The sequence below is a fragment of the Citrus sinensis genome, chromosome 4, assembly GCF_022201045.2.
Source record: "Citrus sinensis cultivar Valencia sweet orange chromosome 4, DVS_A1.0, whole genome shotgun sequence".
Taxonomy (NCBI): domain Eukaryota; kingdom Viridiplantae; phylum Streptophyta; class Magnoliopsida; order Sapindales; family Rutaceae; genus Citrus; species Citrus sinensis.
The window spans coordinates 29,507,693-29,532,538 of record NC_068559.1 but is presented as its reverse complement, the minus strand read 5'-3'; the positions used below and the strand labels follow the sequence as shown (position 1 = coordinate 29,532,538).

Sequence of the window (24,846 nt, the reverse complement as noted above, 5' to 3'; positions counted from 1 at the left end):
CTCACACATCACTTCCACGATCAATCTTGCTTTCAGCTCATGCTTTATGCCTTTTTCTATAAACAATTCAACCATTTGCAAGACACTCTTTGCCTCACTGGCCTCGCCTCAAATCCTCGGTTACCAGATAAATCTTATCTCAAATGATCGACGCAACGTTTTCCTAACTTCAAATTACTATTCTTAGTCCATTTCGCTTTAACCATCACTTTGTATACATACATGTAGCAGCATATCTACAGTTGTATTAATTATAGAAAAGCTGGGCTCATCTTTCCATTAGCTCAAGTGAACAGAATTTTTAAAACCAGCACCTTCCAACAATATTTGTGTTTCTTTATCATAGTTTGTCAAGCACTCAAAAGCAGTGAGTAAACATGTCAGGATGGACACAATCTACCTACTCTTCTATTTTTTTAACAGGGTAATCTAATTTATTCTTTTATTAAATTAAATATAAGAAACCTTTTTACCTTCTTTTTTTTTTTTTTAAACCTCCTCTTCTATTCAATCGGGTAGTTTAATTTTTTTTTTAATTATTGGATTTTTTTTTTTTAATTTTTCCTAAAGCTAGCTAAGATCACACGGCAGCTAAAATATTTATTTCGAATCAAAGAAGCAACAACCAGAGACACAGAGACTTTAACGCAGAAATAGAACCTCAAGTAATGACCTGCTGGCAAGCTCTAATTGGACAGCCAAAAGCCAAATAACAAGTTAATGATACGTGTGTATATTTGGTTCTTTGAAGAGTAACTGTGTTTGTCTGTATGAGCTTTAGTAACCAGTGGAGTGCTGCCGCTGCTTTCTCCGTTTCTATTGTTTATAACTTTTTATGTACTGGCATGCATGAGTTTAGACTCCATAGACTACTCAGTTTCTTTCTTATCTCATTCCATTTCCAGCTCTCAAGCAATCATTCATCCCTTTGTGAAAATGGTCTGACTTGATGATCAATTATGATCATCATGAAGACATCACATCGCATGATCTTTTAAGCTGTTCTGTTCTATAATTAACAGGTACTCTTAATCTCCGTTCTACTAGCTATGACTTGCTTTGCTTCCTCACAACAATTTGGTTTCCCTATTCTATGTCTCTTCTCTTCACTTCACTTGTACTATAACAGCCTTCTCCTCCTGTTCTATCATACTTCTTAGGAAGGGACCTATTTGGTATTTACTCACTTGTCACTCTATTGGCTTCCTAAGAAATTGAATCCACAGAGTAACACTAAAATTGTGGCTTCTATGTCTTTTCTGTTGTTATGTTTCATGAAAAAGCTTGAGTATATAAGCTTACTTGGCCTGGCTCAGTATGTGTTTTTCACTTTTGTGCTTGTTTTGGTTAATTGTTACCTGGGGCTGGGGTCATCCACAAAGAAAAAAAAAAAAGGGAAATTTTCAATGATCTCTGAGCATTTTTACGGTTTGCATTTAATGAGGATTAAACTTTTTAAAAGTTTTCTGATTTATGCTGTTTAACAGGTGAACAAGGTAGTTTTAAGTAGAATTATCATATTTATAGAGGCAAAAGATGTCACAGAGAAGGGGCTCTGACCAACAGCCACAGCCGCAGAGGCGGATTCTGCGGACGCAGACCGCTGGTAACCTCGGAGAGGCAATGATGGACAGTGAAGTAGTGCCCTCTTCACTGGTTGAGATTGCGCCAATCCTCCGAGTTGCCAATGAAGTGGAGGCTAGCAATCCAAGGGTTGCTTATCTCTGTAAGTTGCTTTTATATTGTTAGTACTTTTGGTCTTTTTACTTATTCACGATTGCATTTGCTTGCACCCTCTTTCATCAGCTCGATTGCTTATAGATATTTGTGCACTTAATTTAATCTGCTGATGTAATTGGATGTTTTATGAATTTCCATCTGAATTTCGATATATGTTATTTTTGGCTGCTGGAATTAGGCCGGTTCTATGCGTTTGAGAAAGCTCACAGATTAGATCCTACATCTAGTGGACGTGGTGTTCGGCAATTTAAAACTGCTCTTCTTCAACGTCTGGAAAGGGTGAGCTCTGGTTTCACTTTTTCAGCAGCTGTATTTCTTTTTCTTTTTATTTTTTTTCTTTAATCATCATACATAATGTGATTAACTAAGATTACTGTTGTGAGATTTTTGAGCAATGTTTTCGATTGTTAATTTGCAGTGTAATATGGCAGAAAGCAAGTCCTGAGTAGTTACATCTTGTACAGAATAGGGGCTAGAAAGCTGTCACAGATTTTGGCCGTTGACGAGACATTTTTTAAATAGATTATGAAATATCAGGCTTCTATCTGTGAATTAGTTGAAATTGAGTTGGACAGAACAATAATCAAGTTATTTTTCCCTTAAACTGCCTAATTTTTCAAAAAATTGTCAGTTTTGATGACATATATCAAACTTTTATGGATGCAAACTCTCTTTTGAACCATCTATTTGCATGTCATACATTGATTTGCTATAGTTCTGGCTTTGAGTGACTGCATGTTCAGTGGGTTCTGCTAGCCTTCGCAAATACTTCAGGCAGCCTTGAAAACTTTTCACTTTAAGTCCTCACTGCATCTTCCCCTTGGTCTTAAGTATTTTGACGTGGAATTCTGTTTGATCATGCTTTCTCCTATTGTTATCTTTCAGGAAAATGAAACAACATTAGCAGGAAGGTCAAAGAGTGATGCCCGTGAAATTCAGAACTTTTATCAACATTACTACAAAAAGTACATTCAAGCTCTGCAGAATGCTGCTGACAAAGCCGATCGGTTAGTAATATGAAAGCATGGGTGTACTTCCCCCACCCCCCTCTTTCCATCTGGAAACTTGGCATTACTTTGCTTTATTCTATTAACAAGTTAATGTTCCTAGTTCAGTGCCCAACTTACGAAAGCATATCAAACTGCGGCAGTCCTATTTGAAGTTTTGAAGGCTGTCAATCAAACAGAAGCTGTGGAAGTAGCTGATGAGGTGAAAATGAAAGCTTTTGTTCTTCTTTTTCTTATGACATTTGATCAAACTGTAACCCCTCGATTGGATTGGAATGAGCTAGAGTGGTTGTCTTATTATTTTTAAAGGTTTCATGTCTTTCCTCTATTTTCCTCAGATTCTGGAAGCTCACACTAAGGTAGCAGAAAAGACACAAATATATGTACCTTACAATATTCTTCCCCTTGATCCTGATAGTCAAAATCAGGCTATCATGAGATATCCTGAGGTTAGTTCCGCTACTTGGTTGTACGCTTATTACCCCCCTCCCCCCTTTTTCCTTTCCAAGTTGTTGTGTTCTAGCTTGAGTTAATTGATTGCTCATTTCATGACAGATTCAATCAACTGTTTCCACACTTCGCAACACCAGGGGTTTGCCATGGCCAAAGGGTCACAAGAAGAAAATAGATGAAGATATTCTAGATTGGCTTCAAGCTATGTTTGGTTTTCAGGTGACTTCGATCTTGTTTTGTGTTATTGCTTCATTATTATCAGGAACTCATGTTCTGCATATCATTGTGCAGAAGGACAATGTTGCAAATCAAAGGGAGCATTTGATTCTGTTGCTTGCAAATGTGCACTTACGACAATTTCCAAAACCAGATCAGCAACCAAAGGTTTACTTCTTCTATGCTCAAATTATTGTTGACGTATTTTGAACTAGCGTTGTATCCTGTTAATACTTGTGTACAATGTGTCTATTTAGTTGGATGATCGTGCTCTGACTGAAGTGATGAAGAAACTTTTCAAGAACTACAAAAAATGGTGCAAGTATCTGGGGCGAAAAAGTAGCCTTTGGTGAGGCTTCTCATGTAAAATTCAAGAAATTACCTTTTCACTACCCGTATTTCTTGTAATGCTGAGAGGACTAGTTCTAGTCTTTCTATGAGAGAACGCACTGACCTACCACTCTTTCACTTATTGGTATCCATGAGAACCTCACATTGAGTTCTGTCATCTGTCTGTTTCTTTCTTTCGTTTTTCCTAGGGCTTGACAGTGCTACATTGTTAGTTACCTGTTTGTTTTAGTCATTCTTATAATTGTCATTACTTGTGTCACTGTTCTTTTAACAGGCTGCCAACCATTCAACAAGAAGTGCAGCAACGCAAATTGCTATACATGGGTCTTTATCTTCTTATATGGGGAGAAGCTGCAAACTTGAGATTCATGCCAGAATGCCTTTGTTATATATATCATCATGTATGTTTTTCAATTTAGTTATCTCTGTTTCAGAAGTATATTGAGCAGCATTCCTGCTTGATTCAAATTTCTATTCACAGATTATTTGTTAAAAAAAAAAAGACCTGTAGATAAAGCTTATTCTAGTTTTATAATTCAGTTGTATTCAAACCTTTATAGATGGCATTTGAACTGTATGGGATGCTGGCTGGGAATGTCAGTCCCATGACAGGTGAGCACATAAAGCCAGCCTATGGGGGGGAAGAAGAGGCTTTCTTGTGGAAAGTAGTAAAGCCTATCTATGATACAATAGCAAAGGTGATGCTTTTCATTACCTTGGTCACTGAATACTCATTTTCCTCTTGTTTTTTTAGTTGGTCTTAGTTCTGCTATTTGACTGGTGTTCTGCTTCATAGGAAGCTAGAAGGAGCAAAGATGGAAAATCAAAGCATTCTCAATGGAGAAATTATGATGATTTAAATGAATACTTCTGGTACTTTAATTTTCATAGTTAACCCTTTTTTTCCCTCTCCTTAAGACTGTAGAAGACTGTAGACTAAGTCACTCAGTTGAGATGTAAATGCAGGTCAGTTGATTGTTTTCGGTTAGGTTGGCCTATGCGTGCTGACGCTGATTTCTTTTGCCAGCCTATTGAAGAGATTAGAGTTGACAAAGATGATGTATGGCTTATTTTGAATATACATTATTTACTAGTTTGCCTTTCTTTTCTGCTTCCTCCTCTTTGGTGACTCAAAATCCCTGCTTCAGGCTAATGCTAACATTTCATTTTTAACATTTAAGTCAATATTCATGCATAAGAGGCTTCTTCTTTAGTTCTTTTTGACATGCTTGATGTAAGGCTCTGTCACTGCCACATACCTTGTAGTATTGCCGTTAGTGATAAAAAACACAGAAATGCTGTATAGATTACAATATTTCCTTGTATCCTGTCATGTAAACATTAACACAATAGCCTTTTTCTGCCTGATTTCATTATGAACTACTGGATTCCTCATTGTAAATACTTTTTCAGGAAAAGAAGCCAGTTACTGGTGACAGATGGATCGGCAAAATTAACTTTGTAGAAATACGTTCCTTTTGTCACATCTTCAGAAGTTTTGATAGAATGTGGAGCTTTTATATCTTATGTTTGCAGGTAGTCAACTTTCTATTTATGCTCTCCTACTTACTGTCTCCTATAATATGTATATATTTTGTTATTATTGATGTGTATTTTTTTATTTAGGCTATGATTATCATTGGCTGGAATGGATCCGGAAAGTTGAGTTCTATATTTGATGGAGATGTTTTCATGAAGGTCCTGAGTATCTTCATTACTGCTGCAATACTGAAGCTTGCACAAGGTAATATCACCAGTATACAGTCTAGCTCCTACATTGGTGCATTACTTATGTTGTGCACTTATTGCAGCTGTCGTCGATATAGTACTAAGTTGGAAAGCAAGGCGAAGCATGTCATTTTATGTGAAGCTAAGATATATTCTGAAGGCAGTTTCAGCTGCAGGATGGGTTGTAATTCTACCAATAACTTATGCATATAGTTTGAAAAATCCCGCTGGATTTGCACAGACTATAAAGAGTTGGTTTGGAAATAGTCCAAGTTCACCTTCCTTATTTGTTACAGCCATCCTTGTATACTTAGCTCCAAACATGCTCTCTGTACTGTTGTTTCTGTTCCCATTCATTCGCCGCTTTCTTGAAAGATCAAATAATAAGATTCTGATGCTCATAATGTGGTGGTCTCAGGTATGCAGAACCATGTAGTTCATATTATTAATGATAAATTGTGGTTTATATTGCTATGATAAATATTCATCACTTACCCTCCACCCTGCAGCCTCGACTCTATGTTGGAAGGGGAATGCATGAAAGTTCGATTTCACTATTCAAGTAAGAGTTGAAAGTTCAAAATATTTTGTTGGCAATGGATATTAGTAATGAGTTGTTAACTGAAATTTGTAGGTATACTACATTTTGGATTCTCCTAATAGCATCGAAATTAGCCTTCAGTTATTTTGTAGAGGTATTTCCCTGGCACACACATGAGTGGAACTTTTGATCATTGCTTTTGCAGCTAATTAGCTAGCATTTTGTTTCCCTTCTGGTTTCATTGTGAAATATTTAAAGATGATCAAAATATTAGTCCACCAACTGAAAAATATTGCAAAAGAAACTCAAATTTTTAGTTCCTTGTTCATGGCAGATAAAGCCTCTTGTGGGTCCAACCAAAGCTGTAATGCAAGTTCACGTAAGAACCTTTCAGTGGCATGAATTCTTCCCTCAAGGTAATAATGGAATAAGTGGATGTACTTTCTTATTCTATTTTAGAAAATGCTTTCCGATGTCATCATTCTCTGCTTGCAGCGAAGAATAACATTGGCGTTGTGATTGCACTTTGGGCTCCAATTGTTCTTGTAAGTTCTTATTTTTGACATTGCCAATTTTCTACATTCATCATCCTTTTCCTCTTGTTTCCACCTAATGCTGGTTCTTCTTACAGGTATATTTTATGGATACTCAGATTTGGTATGCTATATTCTCCACCATATTTGGAGGTATTTATGGTGCTTTTCGCCGCCTCGGAGAGGTTTGTGAAGCTTCATTTCTCTTTACATTCTACTTTTTGACTTCTTGTGAGTGTAGCTAGAATTTGGGTCCCTTCAAATCATATCAAGAAAATGATGACGTATTGCAGACCATGTTTTGTGCACCTATTACTTTGAGTGCTCTTTAGCTTGAGTACTCCCTTAAAATATTTTTGGAGCAAAAAGCTCTTATCCTGAGCATTATGAATGTAGAATTTCCGTGAAATCATTCCACAGATTAACCTGCATTTATCTGTTTCAGATGTTGAAAATTTGAAATACTTAGCTTGATCCTCTTTTTCCTTTCAGATTCGAACACTGGGAATGTTAAGATCTCGATTTCAGTCACTACCTGGTGCTTTTAATGCGTGCTTGATTCCAGTAGAGAAGAATGAGAAGACCAAGAAAAAGGGATTAAAGGCCACTTTTTCTCGCAAATTTGATGAGGTTTGATCATCATTCTGTATCATTAGCACTATAGTTAGCAGCGCTTGACCCTCATGGTTGGTACCTCTTCTAATTCAGGTCACGACTAATAAAGAGAAGGAGGAAGCAAAGTTTGCTCAAATGTGGAACAAAATAATCAGTAGCTTCAGAGAGGAGGATCTAATAAGTAATAGGTTACACAGAAATTCTACAGCTCTTACTTCCCTTGGATAATTGTTTTGTAAAGTTCCAAAACTTTTTGTCTTCAGAACACTAACGCTTGCCTGTTTTTGCAGGGAAATGGACCTGTTGCTTGTCCCCTATTGGGCTGACCGTGATTTAGACCTCATCCAATGGCCTCCATTTTTACTTGCTAGCAAGGTAGGTATATATGCTCGTTACTCCCAAATTAATCTCTTTTCTGGGGTCTCTAAGAACACAGAAACCCTCAATTTATTTCACCAATTTCTACCGTTTAGATACCCATAGCATTGGATATGGCAAAAGACAGCAATGGAAGAGACCGTGAACTCAAAAAGAGATTGAATTCAGACAATTATATGCATCGTGCAGTTCAAGAGTGCTATGCTTCTTTTAAAATTATCATTAACGTTTTGGTTCTGGGAGAACGAGAGAAAGAGTAAGCATAACTCTAAATGTTACTATCATTAAAAAGAGGATATAATTGCTTTCATTCTGACATCTTGCTTCTTCCTCGATGAATTGTGATGTTCCAGGGTTATTAATGAAATTTTCTCCAAAGTTGATGAACATATACGTGAGGACAATCTGTTAACTGAACTGAATATGAGTGCACTTCCTAGCCTCTATGAACAATGTGTTGAGCTTATAGAGTGCCTGGTAAATGTCAGCGGTTGAAGCTTTACAGCTCTAGTGGTTCAATTTAGTTGTAAATTCTAATGGAAGGTAGTCTAATTGCTGCAGTTGGCAAATAAAAAAGAGGACAAGGATCGAGTTGTTATTGTCTTGCTTAACATGCTAGAGGTTGTGACCAGAGACATAATGGAGGATGCTGTTCCAAGGTAAATAAAATCATTGATTTCACTATGTCTTAGCTATATGTTTGATGTTAGAATATGTGCTTATTATTCTCTTTACTCAGTCTGTTAGATTCTAGCCATGGTGGGTCCTATGGAAAAACCGAGGGAATGACACCCCTTGATCAACAAGTTCATTTTTTTGGTGCACTTGGATTTCCAGTTTACCCAGAAACAGAAGCCTGGAAAGAAAAGGTAAGCTACCTTTTCAGGATCATAAGTTGAAATAATATGTCATTACTGCCTCTAAATTTTACCATTCACCATTTTAGAATAATACCAAATCACATGATTTAAACAAGCAGAGCCAGGTGAAGAGTTTATGTATATTTTCCCCGTGGTTTGGCAGCCTTGCTTCTTATGTCTTCATTGTGTTACTGAAGAAGTTTTTAGATCATTTTTTTTTACTATACTATTTACTTTTGCATACATATCTACTGACATACATACATGTACCAAATATCTCGTAAATAATCTCACTATTGCTCACAGATCAGAAGACTTCATCTATTGCTTACTGTGAAGGAGTCTGCGATGGATGTCCCATCAAATCTGGAAGCTATAAGGCGCATTTCTTTCTTCTCCAATTCATTGTTCATGGACATGCCTAGTGCACCAAAAGTTCGGAATATGCTTTCCTTCTCGTAAGCTCAGAGCTGAACATTGTTTACCAAGGATAATGTACCTGTATAGCTGCTGCATAAATTGTAGCCGCACTTAAAAAAAGGCTTTGGACTTCATAATTCCGCATCGATATTATTCTTTATTTAATTAATAAATAAAATCCTAGTTTTAATCCTTCTCTAAATTGCTATGAGTGTAGAACATGAAGCAGAAGAAAACTATGATATCGCACTTCACATTCATATATTAGGTGACAAATTTATAATTATAATTCTTTTTCTTTTGTTTATTTAGGGTCCTAACTCCCTACTATTCAGAGGATGTATTGTTTTCCATTAATGGCCTGGAAAAGCCAAATGAAGATGGAGTTTCCATCCTTTTTTACTTGCAAAAGATCTTTCCAGGTTTTCTTTTTCCCTTTTTTCTTTTCCCCATGGACTAGTGTGTTAGCGGATATGCTAATTTTGGAATCTACAATTTTTACAGATGAATGGATGAACTTTCTTGAGAGGGTTAATTGTAGTAGTGAAGAAGAACTCAGAGCAAGCGAAGAGTTGGAAGAAGAACTTCGTCTATGGGCTTCTTATAGAGGCCAAACATTGACCAAAACTGGTATAAGTATTATCTCTTCTCCTCTTTCTCTGTCTCAACAGGGTAATGGACTTGCAGTTTTCTGTATTATTTTGCTGCAATATGATAATTTCTTCCTTATTGTCATCATGAAGTACGGGGCATGATGTATTACCGAAAAGCTTTGGAACTCCAGGCCTTCCTTGATATGGCAAAGGATGAAGGTACAAAAAAGCTTGGATGTGAACCATTGCCTCATTTGGTGTACAATTTTACATATTATTGTTCTAACTCTTTTGGTTGCTGCTTGTGAAAAAATAAAAAATCCATTGATCTATTGTAATCAGAATTAATGAAAGGCTACAAGGCTGCTGAACTGAATAGTGAGGAACAGTCAAAGAGTGAAACATCACTGTGGGCACAATGTCAGGCAGTATCTGACATGAAGTTCACTTATGTGGTATCATGTCAACAGTATGGCACTCACAAACGTTCTGGTGATGCTCGTGCAAAAGATATTCTGAGGCTTATGACAACGTATTTCTTTGAACTTGAATTCTTTTGGTCGGTTACTGTTTCTACGAGAAACTGATGCTTGCATCTCCAAACTCTCTGCTTGTTGCAGATACCCGTCCCTTCGTGTAGCTTATATCGATGAGGTGGAAGAAACTAGCAAAGATAAAACCAAGAAGACAGTTCAGAAGGTTTATTATTCAGCTCTTGCGAAGGCTGCTGCACCTACCAAGTCTATTGATTCTTCTGAGACTGTTCAAACTTTAGACCAAGTATGAGTCTTGAAGAGTATCTATGGTGTTGGATTGGATCAGTTGAGAAATTAAGCAAGAACATTGAAACTGTTTGTTGGGATATTCTTCTACAGGTTATTTATCGAATAAAGCTTCCAGGACCAGCAATTTTGGGCGGGGGGAAACCTGAAAATCAAAACCACGCAATTATATTCACACGTGGAGAAGGCTTGCAAACAATTGATATGAACCAAGTATTTTAACTTTATAAGTGTAGAATTTACTTAAATTCATTATATCAAACAAACTCACATTTCGAAATATGAAAAAATTAGGACAACTATATGGAAGAATCTCTCAAGATGAGGAATTTGCTTCAAGAATTCCTTAAGAAGCATGATGGTGTCAGATATCCAACAATACTTGGAGTTAGAGAGCATATATTCACTGGCAGGTACTAAGTTGTTGTTGTTGTTAACCAGAATCTGGATTTTGATTCCATTTTTGTTAGTAATTCTTGATATATGCAACTCATCAAATATTTATTTGTTGATTTATGCAGTGTTTCATCTCTTGCATGGTTTATGTCGAATCAGGAGACTAGTTTTGTAACTATAGGGCAGAGATTGTTGGCTCACCCTTTGAAGTAAGTTATCTACTATCAAGCAGTATCTCATCTGAAACACTCTGAAACATTAACACATAAGAATAGCAGTATCCTATATATTTTTTATCTGGTAAAGTTATGCTAATGTCCCCCCTTACATGATTTTCGCGCGCATTCTTGTATCTTATATCTTGATAGGAATGTCTTACGTGTTATGTGCTGAATAAATATACATGATTTTTCTGTGCTGCTTCAGAGTCCGGTTCCACTATGGTCATCCAGATGTGTTTGATAGATTGTTTCACCTTACAAGAGGGGGTGTCAGCAAAGCTTCCAAAGTTATTAACTTAAGTGAGGACATATTTGCAGGTATGTGTATCATCATAAGTTTTAGGTTTCCAAATGTTAAAATTTCTTCTTTCTTCAGCACACTTGGTTTGCAGGTTTCAATTCTACACTACGTGAAGGCAACGTCACTCATCATGAATATATACAAGTTGGTAAGGGAAGAGATGTAGGTCTTAATCAAATATCTCTGTTTGAGGCAAAGATAGCTAATGGTAATGGCGAGCAAACATTAAGCCGTGACATCTATAGGCTTGGACATCGATTTGATTTCTTCAGAATGTTGTCATGCTATGTCACTACGATTGGTTTCTATTTCAGCACTTTGGTATGTATAGATGAGAATGTACTCTGTGTGTGTATGTGTGTGTTTCTGTTTGTTATATGCAAGTCTTCATAATTTTCTGACAAGCTGTTGGTTCTGTTTTGACAGCTAACTGTGCTCACAGTGTATGTGTTTCTTTATGGGCGGCTTTATCTTATTCTCAGTGGTCTTGAAAAAGGGTTGAGTACCCAACCAGCTATAAGAGACAATAAGCCTCTTCAAGTAGCTCTTGCTTCACAGTCTTTTGTGCAAATTGGATTTTTAATGGCCTTACCTATGATGATGGAAATTGGGTTAGAAAGGGGCTTCCGCAATGCGTTAAGTGATTTCATATTGATGCAATTACAACTTGCTGCAGTATTTTTCACATTTTCTCTAGGTACAAAAACTCACTATTATGGGAGGACATTGCTCCATGGCGGTGCAGAATATAGAGGTACAGGTCGTGGCTTTGTAGTGTTCCACGCCAAGTTTGCTGAAAATTATCGGCTTTACTCCCGCAGCCACTTTGTCAAAGGAATAGAACTGATGATTCTACTTCTTGTGTACCATATACTGGGTAATTCATATAGAGGTGTAGTTGCATTTTTGTTGATCACTGTATCAATCTGGTTCATGGTGGGGACTTGGTTGTTTGCTCCTTTCCTCTTCAACCCATCAGGCTTTGAGTGGCAGAAGATTATTGATGACTGGACAGATTGGAATAAGTGGATAAGCAACCGTGGAGGAATCGGTGTACCTCCAGAAAAGAGTTGGGAATCCTGGTGGGAGAAGGAACAACAGCATCTCCTTTACTCTGGGAAACGCGGCATCATTGTTGAGATATTGTTGTCATTGCGCTTCTTCATGTATCAATATGGTCTCGTTTATCACTTGAGCTTTACCAAGAGTACCCAGAACTTTCTGGTACGTGCGTATAAGTTAACAACAACATATTTTCTTTTCTTAATTTTTCTTTTAATTGTTTAAAACATTCTTCTTAACTAAGCTTAATTAATTTTTTAACTTATTAACTACAGGTTTATGGTGCTTCATGGGTTGTGATCATTTTCGTATTGTTGCTGGTGAAGGTAATGAGAAATTTAAATAAAACAAGATTAACTAACTCCAGTCGATTAATTATCTAGAAAATTAAAGCATTGGCTGTGGCGGATTTCTTATTTATGATCTGGTTTCTATTTCAACTTTGACAGGGAATGTCTGTTGGAAGGCGACGATTCAGTGCAAATTTCCAGCTTTTGTTTAGAATGATTAAGGGTTTGGTATTCATTTCATTTATTACTATCTTCATCATTTTGATAGCAATCCCTCATATGACCTTCAAAGATATCTTGCTGTGTATACTCGCCTTCATGCCAACAGGATGGGGACTACTACTGGTCAGTGAGAGTGAATCATTTAATTAATTAAACCACCGGCACATCTTTTTCACAACATATATAGTCTTTGTTATGCGAACGTACTTTTTTTTTTTCATGCAAACACGTTGTTAAGTCATATAATTTAGTAGAGTCAGTGTGAATATACTATTATTCTAGTAAATTAAGCACGACTCTCTTAAATCAAATGACTTAATAATATGTCTACATTTGTTAAAAAAAAGGTGTTTTTGCACCTGAGAATTTATATATATATAGAGAGTTTATTATTGAGGCTTTTGTAATAATTAATTTTTTTTTTCTTTTTTGGATGCATGGAACTCTATACATAGATCGCACAAGCTTGTAAGCCATTGATGCAACGTGGTGGAATTTGGGAATCAATTAAGACACTTGCTCGTGGTTATGAAATAGTGATGGGATTACTTCTATTCACCCCGGTTGCATTCTTGGCGTGGTTCCCATTTGTTTCAGAGTTTCAAACAAGAATGCTATTCAACCAAGCATTCAGTAGAGGTTTACAGATTTCTCGTATTCTTGGAGGACAGAGGAAGGAGAAGGACAGGTCTTCCAAAAGTAAGGAGTGAATAAATGCATGCATACATAGATATATCTCTCATCCCAGTCAATCAATCAATCAATCTTGTAATTTGTATGTGTGTGTGTGTGTGTATCCACACCCACAGGATGATCACATGCTGCACAAGTGTTTATATTATAATTATAATATCATAAACGAGAGTTCTAGTACTCCTAGCTAGCATGGAAAAGTAGATACATATATAACCTTTTATCCTTTACAACTAATATAGTTGTATGTATATGTATAGCTGAAATGACTTTATCCCGTGTTGATAAATAAAAAAGCTCGTTACCTTGAAATCATCAGAAGAACACCAAGGAAATAAATCTTAAGCACATGTATTTCTTTGAAGTATTATTAATTATTTTTCCTATTATCTAGTTAAGCAACTTAATTGGAGAGAAGTTTAGTTATGTGTAATGCTATTGGTGCATGCCTGAAGTCGAGGAGAGTCTGGTCATTTCTCTTTAATTTGTGCACATCATTAAGATAAATATTAATGCACGAATGTACAATCAGTTGCTTTATTTATAGTGTGTACGCGTATGTGTATATGTATGTGTGTGTGTGTGTGTAGCAGTAATAATAATATCCTCAACGGAGGGAGAGACACGATCACATACTCGCTGGCCTGTGCGCCGTACTTTCTTGGATGACACGTCGTTTAGAACTGATTTTCTGTGTGTGTAATGCTCAAGCATCATCAAATCATCTTTGTCACTTGTTGTGTATTCGTACTTTTAACCATATACAGAGATAAGCAATTGACGTCTAAACTTCGACAAGGTTTCCCATTTCTCTCAAGGATTTTAGTATCATACAACTAAATCTTTTAGTGTAAAATTGATTAACAGAGCAGTTGAGTGAAGAGGGTTAGTGGACAATTTTTCTTATCTGTAATTTATATTAAATGTATATAACTTAAGAATGAATGGATTTATATTTAGTGTTCAGTTCACATTTTTACTAATCTTTAATAAATATATGATAAGTAATTATTGAATAAGAATATAATAATCATGTATTATTATACATACGCTTGTGGTAAAAAATTGATTACATATCATGTTATCACTGAATCCAAATCCTGATGAACCCCTTCTCTTAAATCCAAAGTCAAACGTTGTTTGCAATTTGCATGTATATAACAAATGTTCAAAATAATACACGCCTCTTGGCCTTAGAGAAACTTTGAAAAATAAATAATTATGTTGAATTGATCATATAATAAGTTATATATTTTTGTTTTTTCAATTTTTTTTTTCAAAGTCTCTCTAAGACCAAGAGGCGTGTATTATCAGCCTACGTAACTAAAGGTATGTCTTAGATGTCGTAATTATTATCAAATAAATAAATAATTAACAACTTTACTATATATCTAGCCCACCAATGTCATTAAGTCAAAAGAATGAATATATGCATTGATTAATTGGCTTCTTGCAGTAACAATTGAAGTAGACGATAGTGTACACGTATGGGCGAGGAAGCTATCCTGCAGCTAGCAACCAGAGCCAATTGCCTGAAACTGCAAGATTATAATTAGTTCACCACTTCAGCCACCCTCATCATCCCTTACACCTCTCCAACTACCAACCACAACAAACCCAAATTTAATATTAACCTTGATCTATATATATTATTAATGTTCATGTTGCAAGGTAAGGTGAAGCCGAAGGTGTCTGCAGGTGGATGGATCTACAGTACTGCACCAGCGCAGCCTCAGCTGGCCTTGTAGGTGTAACTATATCCTCCACATGCCATATTCAAAGATGCCTCAAGAAATCTCTCACCCAATAGATCAAAGCCAAACCCATACCCTCTCTCTTTGTCCAAAACGCACATACACAGATGGTTTCTTGACTTCTTCAGCCGCGATGCTTGTGGCAAGCTAGGCGACGGCTTCTCATACCACTGTGGAAAATGCAACGTTGATCTCCACCCCATTTGTTTAGCTATGCCATTGACTTTGACTACTCATCATCAATCTCATCATCACCATGATCTCAACCTCACCTTCTGTAGGTTTCATCTCATTTTAGTGGACTAAAATGTCCAAAGTCCAAATAGATTTGGTTGATTTGCAATTATTACTACGCTTTGGACTTGGATGAAATTTATCATAAAATTTAGGTTTTGAAAAACGTGGCTATATAAATAAGAGTAAGTCGAGGCGGCAACAGCTTTTTGCGGAGAAGAAAAAAACGTGAGAGAAGAAAGAAGAGTGACACAATATTATATTTGAGAGCTTGAATTTCAATCTTTGATTGAACGATTAAAAGGCGAAATTAACTTCGTTTTTTCTCAAATTTTAAGAGTAAGTTCTTGGTATCGCCCTCTACAATCCTACTAGTTTTAATTTTTATTTTATCTTCTCGTTGATTATTATTTGAAATACTCACTTGTTAGAGAGGCAGATATTAAACTGTTATTGTAAGCTAAAAATATTGAGATTCTTTATGTTATTAGCCTCTGGTATTATCTAGAGAATAATTTGTGTTGTAATCTCATTAATATAGTGAAAGATTATATCAGATTACGATCCCATGGTTTTCCTATTTTAGGTTTTCCACATAAAATCTGTGTCTCTTTTGATTGATTTTTACTTTGGATTTATTAGTTTATTTTTCTTCTTATTTTTTTGTGATACACATCGTATTTTAATCACACAAAAAGAGAATAGTTCTGTTTCCGCTTAATTTGTAACTATTTATGTAAGTCTCTTTTGAAATATAAGTGTGCAACCCAAGAGGGGGGGTGAATTGAAATTTTAAAAATTATCCTAGCAAATTCACACAACAAGCAATCTAATGTCTTAATAAAAATTGAAAGAAATAAGTTTAATAAAAGCACAATAATTAAAGAGTAAGGGAGAAGAGAAACAAACACACGAATTTTTACGTGGCTCGGCAATCCTCGCCTACGTCCACGCCTCCAAGCGATTCAAACTTGAGGATTTAACTATCCAAGCCTTTCCAAGGCTTCAACCAATTACAATTGATTTCAAGGTGTCAATGGACCTTTACAACAAATAGATTATCTCTCAATCTCTTCACTCAAGTGTCTCACATACTCAAACTCTTATAATTGAAATGAAGAAATAAAAGTTATAATGAAACTTACTCAATGAGTAGATATTCAAAAATGAAGAACAAGAAATGATTCAATGTTTGTATTTTGCAAGTTTGAAGGCTCAAGATATCTTGTGTGCTTTTTGTTTTTGCTTGTTGGAGAGCTTGAAAATGAGTTGGATTTGAGTTCTTACAGTTTGAGCTCAAAAACTAGCCGTTATGCACATTTTTGTCGTAACCGGATTGCCCGTTATGAACATCCGGTAATCTGCTTAATGTTACCGTTATAGCCACAATTTTAAATTTCTGAACATCCGGTATGCCGCTTTCTCAAATCCAGATTGCCGCTTATGCTCAGAAGCTTACTGCCCAACAACCGGATTACCGTTTTACCATATCTGGTAAGTCGCTTTCAATTTGGATACATTCTGCCCAATATCCGGATTGTCGTTTATCAGTATCTGGTAAGCCGCTTGCTACAGTAACTGCTACAGTAAAGTTTTTCCTAATTTTACCGTTTGACCCCAAAACTTTATAAAATTATAATATTTCCCAAAATATTATAAAAGTTTGCCAAAAGGTCCAATTTTAGAATTTTAGAATTTTAGAGTAATGCTCTGTCAATCTCACAACTTTCTGAAATTATGATTTCGTCTAAACTTTGTGAAATTATAGAATGACCTAAAAATATTTAAATAGTTTCAAATAAGTTCAAATCTGAAATTTAAAAACACTATCATTTTAGTCCAAAATACTTTAATTCCATAACATCATTTTCTTATTATAAAAGCACAATTCATAAATCTTTGTTCAATTAATACATGTGGTTTGTTATCATCAAAATCAATATTTATAGCCATATAGGCTGACATCTTTCTCCAAAAAAACATTAGCCTTGGATTCCTTCGCGACATGGTGGTATACATTATGATCAATCCATGATCTAATAGGCTATGATACCACTTTGTTAGAAAATGGACTATCACAATTCACAACTAGTTACAAATTAAGCAGAAATAAAACTTTTTCCCTCTTTATGTGATTAAAATAGGATGTGTACCATAAATAAATAGACATAAAATAAACTAACAAAAATCAAAACAATAAATCAACCACAAGAGACAGATTTTTATATGAAAAATTCAAAGCGGGAAAAATCACGAGACAATAGTTCAATATAATTTTCCACTATTTTAATAGGATTATAACACAAATTCTTCTTTAGATAATAATAGAGACTAACAACATCAAGAATCTCAATATTCTTGACTCATAGTAACAGTCTAATAATTGTCTCTCTAATAAATTGGTATCTTAAATAACAGGCAACGAGATGATAAAATAAAAATAAAAACTAATAAAATTATAGAGGATGATGTCAGAAACTTACTCTTAAAATTTAGAAGAAATCAGAATTAATTTTACATTCCAATCATCCTATTAAAAATTGAAAATCTTACCCCAAATTGTTATCGTCAATCACTGTCTTTTTCTCTCTTTCGTCTTTTTCTTCTCTACTATTTGCGAAATTAGGACTGCTGCTTTCTTTTTAAAATCAAATTTCATGAGAAATTTCATTCGTCTCCTTTAATTTTTTTTAATTACTTAACTACTCAAATTTATAAAACTTTAAACTTAAACCACCCAAATGAGATGGATCCAACACCTCCTCACCTCCTCAACATAGCAAAATCTTTTCTTGTGATATATGCAAGAATATGGGCTCCAAAGAGTAGCTTTACAGATGTAATATGTGTGACTTCGATGCTCACATGGTATGTGCCACTGCCACATGTACAGGGACAGCAACAAAAGCAATTAGACTTCCTCCAATTCAACAAGAAGAAGCTACATCTAGACATAATTACCATGGTACTGGATTTTTGCACGAAAACGGTCGACACAGTATTTACTTAAACAATAATACAAATAACCCATCATCATCACCAGCTGACCAGGGGAGAGGTTCGTCAGACCAGCTGGTTCTCCCGTTTCTCGCTATTGCTACTATTGCTGGACTTGGCTTCCTGATGCACGACCGACGACTGTCAGGAATAGGATCATCCTCAAGTGGCAGCAGCGGCGAATCTTTGACTTTGACTCTCTGCGGAATTGGAGTTGGTGGTGGTGGTGGCGATGGCGATGCAAGTTTCGTCTTCTTTTACTGTTGATTTTGGACTTGGAGATATGGATTTCGGAGACCTCTAACATTGAGCTTAGATTCTTAGCATAATTCCTTTGTTTCAATTTAAAAAAAAAAAAAACATTAATTTATTTTCCATCCTTATTGATCTATTCTCAAATACATTAATCTTCGTACGTGATAGCACATTCTCGAAACCACCACTTTGAATTGTTTGTACGTGATAGCACCTGCTAATTATTTCGAAGTCCAAACCTTATCAAACAAAATGTGCTGATTTCAATCATGGTCCAGAACTCAAAAGCCAACAATATTAGTGTTGAATGTTAATTTTGACTCAATTAAAAAGAAGATTTGGGTCACCTGAAGGTAGATGATGTAGGGATGATACGATGCGAACATATTTGGTGATCTTGGTATATTGCTCCTTAATCATTCACTACTTACCATATATGTATCTAAATTATCATGATTAGTTGAAACATATACATGACAAGTAATAAATAAAACAAGATAGAACATCTTAAGTCTCAGGGATTGTCAACTTTTTTCCCTACACCAGCTAGTTTTGTCATTTGATAAAGACTTAATGGTATGTTTACTAATCAATAATTAGAATGAATTTGAATCAAAATGAAGTATAATCGAAATTGGTTGAAATCGGAATGGGAAATGAGAATCAGAATAAACTATTTAATTTAGCTGTGTTAATCGGAATTGAAATAAACTATATTACCATTAAAATCAAAATGAATAGTTACAAGTTACTAAACTGACCTTAGTTTATCATTGTCGTAATAATAAAATAGTAGTAGTAGTAGTAGTAGTAGTTATTAATAATAATAATAATAATTGTTGTTGTTGTTTAGAATCATTATATTAATAATGTAATTATTATTATAATTATTCCTAATAATAATAATAACAACAATAATTATTATTATTAGTGTTGTTATGATGATGATGATGATTATTATTATTATTATTATTATTGTTGTTGTTGTTGTTGTTGTTGTTGTTAATAATTATAATTAATATTAATAATAAAATTACTATAATAATAATAATCTTATTATTAAAATTAATTAAATGACGAACAATTGTATGCATTATAATAAGGGAGCCTCTAAGTTACAATCATTGTAACTTAGCATTTGCCTTATAAGTTATAATAATAATAGCAATAATATTATAATTATTATCCATTATAATTAATATAATAATATTTTTTATTAATTTTTATATATTTAATATTTAATCTTATATTTTAAAATTATTTTTAATAAATTAATTTAAGCAGTTTGAAGTAAGATAATTTTGACATTTTAATAAGTGTATAAAATAAATTTATATTTTTAAATTTAATAAATAAGTGTGCTAATTTAAAATAAGATTTACAGTGCAAATAGACACGCCAAACCGTGCCAGCGAAAGCGACTTGCCAATGCAGCAAATCGTTTTGTTTCAAAGGTCAAACGATGTCGTTTCACGCAAACATAATTAATTGCGAATATTAAAGCAAGCAATTGGCTAGTGTGGCGCATATGTTAACTAAGGTATCGTTTCGCCCCCTTTTTATTTTTTTATTTTTAACGTGTTAATTATGAGAGTTAATTGTAAAATAAACAAAGGTTTTTTTATTTAAATATCCTTAATTTACCCTTAAATACTAAATTTATACCTTATTACATACATATACCTCACAAAAATAGGAAAAGTAAAAAATAACCTTAAAAAAAAAAGAATCCACACATTTCTTCCTCTCAGTACAGGAAGAAGTTGAGTACAAAATCGGGTAAGTCGAGAATTTAGTCAAATAAAAATTAGAGATAAGTAAGTCGAGTATATGGTCTAATAGGAAGTCGAGTAAGCATATTAAATGAGTCAAGTATTAAGTGGTCGAGTTTTAAGTAAAAGTTAAGTAATTTTTTTTTTGAATAAGTCGAATAAAATTTATGTAATTTTTAAAGAGGTCGAGTATTAAGTCAGGTAAGTACATTGAGTCGAGTATTAATATTTTTTAAAAAGTGAAGTCTGGTAAGTTGAGCATTCAGTCGAATAAAAAGTGAATGCAATTGAATAAGTCAAGTACGAAGTCGGGTATGAAGTCTGGTAAGTTGAGCATTCAGTCGAGTAAGAAGTGAATGCAATTGAATAAGTCGAGTATCTAGTCGAGTACGAAGTCGGGTATGAAGTCTGGTAAGTTGATCATTCAGTCGAGTAAGAAGTGAAGGTAATTGAATAAGTTGAGTATCTAATCGAGTACGAAGTCTGGTATGAAGTATGGTAAGTTGAGCATTCAGTCGAGGAGGAAGTGAAGGCAATTGAATAAGTCGAGTACGAAGTCGGATATGAAATATGGTAAGTTGAGCATTCAGTCGAGTAAAAAGTGAAGGCAATTGAATAAGTTGAGTATAAAGTCAGGTATGAAGACTGGTAAGTTGAATATTCAATCGAGTAAGAAGTGAAGGCAATTGAATAAGTCGAGTACGAAGTCGGGTATAAAGTCTGGTAAGTTGAGTATTCAGTCGAGTAAGAAGTGAAGGCAATTGAATAAGTCAAGTATCTAGTCGTGTACAAAATCAAATGTGAAATTTGATAAGTTGAGCGTTCAGTCGAGTAAGAAGTGAAAATAATTGAATAAATTGAGTATCTAGTTGAGTAAGTAGATTGAATGAGTCGAGTATTAATTTTTTATTAAGGTTATTTTTATACTTTTCTTAGTTTTTTTTAAATTATATGTGTAAAATTATTAACTTTAATAGATTGAGATATATTTGAGGTTTTACGAGGGGAACGGGGTATATACCACGCAATTCCCTCAATAAACAAGAACTCATAAACTCTTATGATGATTATCGTCTCATGAAAATCTACCCTTTTTCTTTTTCTTTTTTTTTTTCGTTGAACAGCTCGCGCCTCTCCCTCTCTCTGTGGATCCCAATTCAATTCATCACTCGCAATGCACCCGGTATCTTTTTACTTGTTTATAATTCATTATCCTTCTCTTCTCTCTATTTTTCAATTTCTTTCCTTTTTTTTTCAGAACAATTTCTTTTCATATTTGTTTACAACTAGTAATTTCTCTTAAGGATAATTGATTCTTAGTGCTTTTCAATTTCTGGCACAAGTCTTTCATCATCTCATGGAACCTAGGGAAGCAAGATCGAATTTTGGTCAAGATTGAAGTTGTATTTGGGTAATTGCGTTCATGAGAAAATTGGGGAATGGAAATCGCAACTTTTTAGCGGATATGATAAAAATGTGAAAATACTTACCCCAATGCTTGGCTCTTTTTTCTTTATCTCTGTTTATTTTAGTTTTCATGTTTTGAATTAATAATCTACTTTTAATCTTTAGGTTAGACGTCTTATTGGGTTGCAGAAAATACTAAAGAAATTAAGTAAAAACGTGAGGTTTTAATTTTTGAGCTATTACTATCATATGCCTTCTACTCAATTAAAACTGAGTTCTTTTTTTTCCTTTTTCTTTTATCAATATAATTCATTTTAGGTTTTAATTCCACGTTTACGGGGAAAGAAGACATGTAGTCAGAATTTTTATTTTTTTCATTATTTTATATGTGGCTGTTGCTGTGCAAACTTACTCGAATTGAAGACATTGTATATATGTTTATTGGCAGGAAATGGTTGCCAATGCATTAACCACTTAGAGATATGAATAAGTCAAGATTTTGATTTTGATTTGAAGTTTTTAGTCAAAGAGGGAAAGTCTTGATTCAGGTTGCTGTAACTTTTTATGGGGAATAATGTGAGGGAAGAGATAATGGATCTGGATTTAAATTTAGACCCTTCGGATCCTTCCAATGGTTCAGTGCTGGGTTTAGGATCGTTACTGAATGAATTGGAAACAGCTCACGGGCGCATTGAGGAGCGTATTAGACAACTTGAAGCAGTTACCTCCAGGGCTAGGCAACGTCAGAGGTGGAGGCAAGGTCAAAGTAACACGCAGATGGTGAATGTTTCCTTGGAACCCACTGTGTCTGGTGTCCCAAGTGAGGTTAGACTACTTTCTGGGGAGTGTAGTATCAATCCCCAGGTTAGAACAGTTGAAAATGTAAAAACTGGCAAGAGAGGTAGTTCGCATTTGATAGCAAAGGCATTGGGTATACATACGGATACTAAACGTGCAGGAGCTGGTGGCGGGGAATTCTTTGATTGTAATATATGTTTGGACATGGCAATAGATCCTGTATTGACCTGTTGTGGTCACTTGTTTTGTTGGTCATGCTTCTACCAGTTGCCGTATGCTTATCGTAATGTGAAGGAATGTCCTGCATGCAACGGAGAGGTGACAGATGCAAGCATAATTCCAATATATGGTAATGGGAATAGTAACGATCTGCAGAAGTTAAAGTCAAAAGAGTCTTGTTTGAAGGTCCCTCCTAGGCCTTTAGCTCGTAGGATTGAGAGTGTGAGGCAGCAGCTTATTAATCGGAGGCCAGTTTCAACTCCAATTGAAGTAAGAATTCAGCAATTTAACAGCATTGTTGATGCAGCGAGACATCAAACTGGGTCTCTGGATTTAGATGCTGCAGTGAGGTCAGGTGAACTAGAGGTCAATGACCCTTTGCTTCATATTTCCAGAGTGCTACCTGCTTCAATTTCTTCCCTATCATCTGCATTGACTAGCGCAATGGATTCTGCAGAAAGATTAGTCGGGGACCTTGAAGCATATATTAACAGCGATAACTTGAGGAGAAACCATCAAGAATTTTCACATGCTGATACAGATTCAGTTTCTCTGATTTCTGCCGATGTTCAGGCTGGAAGCCAGTCTCTGGATATGGCTACTGAAATTGATTCTGGGGTGCCCCGTTCTGCTTCATCTGTCAGGACTGATGTCCCCACTAATATTGTACGTTTGCAAAGTGAGATAAGAGATACTGCTATGGAAGTCAATTTGAATGCTCCCCACTCTTCATCCTCCAGGAGGAGAAGTGCATCTCTAAGAGCATCAGATGTTGACAGTGGAATTTGCCGAGAGCTTAGGAGGAGAAGGCTAAGGTGATATAGCAAAGAAAGAAAAATAAAGATTAACCCTCAGTTTCCTTGATCGTATATTGCACTTATGCTGTTTATATTGAGTCTCAGCTGTTACCATCTTTGAAATCTAATGTTCCTGATCCATGTATTTAAAAGTTTGATTGTCAACTCAAATTACTGTTGCATCATTTTATAAAGTGATGTACTCAAATCTCTTACAGATTTGGCTGCATGTGTTGCATGATCGCGGCAGCAATTCTGTTTTCTTCAGTGTAAGAACTTGTATGCAATTTTATTACTGGATACCTCATAAAATGCTCTTCTTTGAGGTATTGAGTCCAGATATGGTTTGCAATGGGAACAAAGAAGTCAGCTCATGATGTAGGAAGCATATGAGATCAAATGAATTGGAAATTTGAGATTTGAGTCAATTTAGTATTTAGTATTTTCTTATAATTTATTTTATTTTATTAAGCTTATCTAAGTCAAATTCGTAATTAGGATTAGTCTAATTAAAATTTTAGATTATTTCTCTTATTTGAGAAGAATTAGGATTAAGTTAACTATTAGTATAAATAAATTTGTTATCCCAGCTTATTGTAAGACCTTTAAGCTTTTCATTAATAATATTTTAGATCATTCTCTTTGGGTTTATCTTTGTCATTAACTTGACATTTTCTTTCCTGAGTTTCAAAAGCTTATGCTGGAATGACATATAGTATGGCTTTCAGACTGCGCGTCAGATGATGCTTTCTAGAGCGAGTATTATGACTGCCATGTGTGCGGATGCCGAACCATGGGAACCATTTATGGCCGTAGGCGGTCACTTAGATTTGGGCCGCATTGGCCGCGCTTAGCAGGCCAATTTGTCACTTAGATTATAGCCCAAAGTTGTTTATATTATTAGCATAAATGGCTGAAAAATTCTACAGAAAGGAATGTACGATCATGCTGGACTAATTGGATGCCGGAGTTTGATTTTGTTGGTGGTTAGTTTACAAATTATTTTTATGGAAAGCAAGCAGCAGCATCAGGTAAAGCATTGGAACGCTTATTGACTGGAAGAAGATTTGTTGTGCATGCTACGTGCGATATATTATCTAATAATAATAATTTATTATGATTGTAGAAGAAAAAATTAAAAAGAAGAAATTGATGCTGAGCCTAGCAATATGAGTTTGCGGGTCAGGTTGTGTCTGTCTAATTTTCTTTAT

General features: G+C 35.0%; 2 protein-coding genes across 6 annotated transcripts; both read left to right on the top strand.

The window, feature by feature from the left end:
• Positions 1-798: 798 nt before the first annotated feature.
• LOC102624514 (callose synthase 2) lies at positions 799-13,714 on the top strand. 4 transcript variants are annotated; one of them, XM_006482747.4, is made up of 43 exons: positions 799-1,022; positions 1,488-1,726; positions 1,919-2,019; positions 2,626-2,747; positions 2,856-2,949; positions 3,086-3,196; positions 3,303-3,419; positions 3,492-3,584; positions 3,674-3,765; positions 4,042-4,168; positions 4,328-4,465; positions 4,564-4,640; positions 4,734-4,827; positions 5,181-5,303; positions 5,394-5,511; positions 5,579-5,913; positions 6,005-6,057; positions 6,130-6,190; positions 6,371-6,452; positions 6,532-6,581; positions 6,668-6,754; positions 7,062-7,199; positions 7,278-7,372; positions 7,475-7,559; positions 7,658-7,818; positions 7,916-8,039; positions 8,124-8,221; positions 8,302-8,431; positions 8,729-8,880; positions 9,155-9,264; positions 9,347-9,472; positions 9,586-9,654; positions 9,778-9,967; positions 10,056-10,215; positions 10,311-10,430; positions 10,512-10,630; positions 10,739-10,822; positions 11,040-11,152; positions 11,227-11,456; positions 11,562-12,359; positions 12,473-12,523; positions 12,647-12,832; positions 13,165-13,714. In XM_006482747.4, exons 2-43 carry the CDS (start codon positions 1,537-1,539, stop codon positions 13,417-13,419), a joined length of 5,859 nt encoding a protein of 1,952 aa, XP_006482810.1. In that variant the 5' UTR covers positions 799-1,022; positions 1,488-1,536; the 3' UTR covers positions 13,420-13,714. The 4 variants fall into 4 exon arrangements, with proteins under 4 accessions (XP_006482810.1, XP_024957013.1, XP_024957014.1 ...); XM_025101245.2 differs by lacking the exon at positions 799-1,022 and adding an exon at positions 1,029-1,175; XM_025101246.2 differs by lacking the exon at positions 799-1,022 and adding an exon at positions 1,193-1,315.
• Positions 13,715-21,429: 7,715 nt separating this feature from the next.
• On the top strand, positions 21,430-24,063 carry LOC102624790 (uncharacterized). Of its 2 annotated transcripts, XM_025101303.2 has the most exons (3): positions 21,433-21,597; positions 21,758-21,890; positions 22,270-24,063. In XM_025101303.2, exon 3 carries the CDS (start codon positions 22,386-22,388, stop codon positions 23,655-23,657), a length of 1,272 nt encoding a protein of 423 aa, XP_024957071.1. In that variant the 5' UTR covers positions 21,433-21,597; positions 21,758-21,890; positions 22,270-22,385; the 3' UTR covers positions 23,658-24,063. The 2 variants fall into 2 exon arrangements, with proteins under 2 accessions (XP_006482811.1, XP_024957071.1); XM_006482748.4 differs by lacking the exon at positions 21,758-21,890 and having other exon boundaries at positions 21,430-21,597.
• Positions 24,064-24,846: the final 783 nt, after the last annotated feature.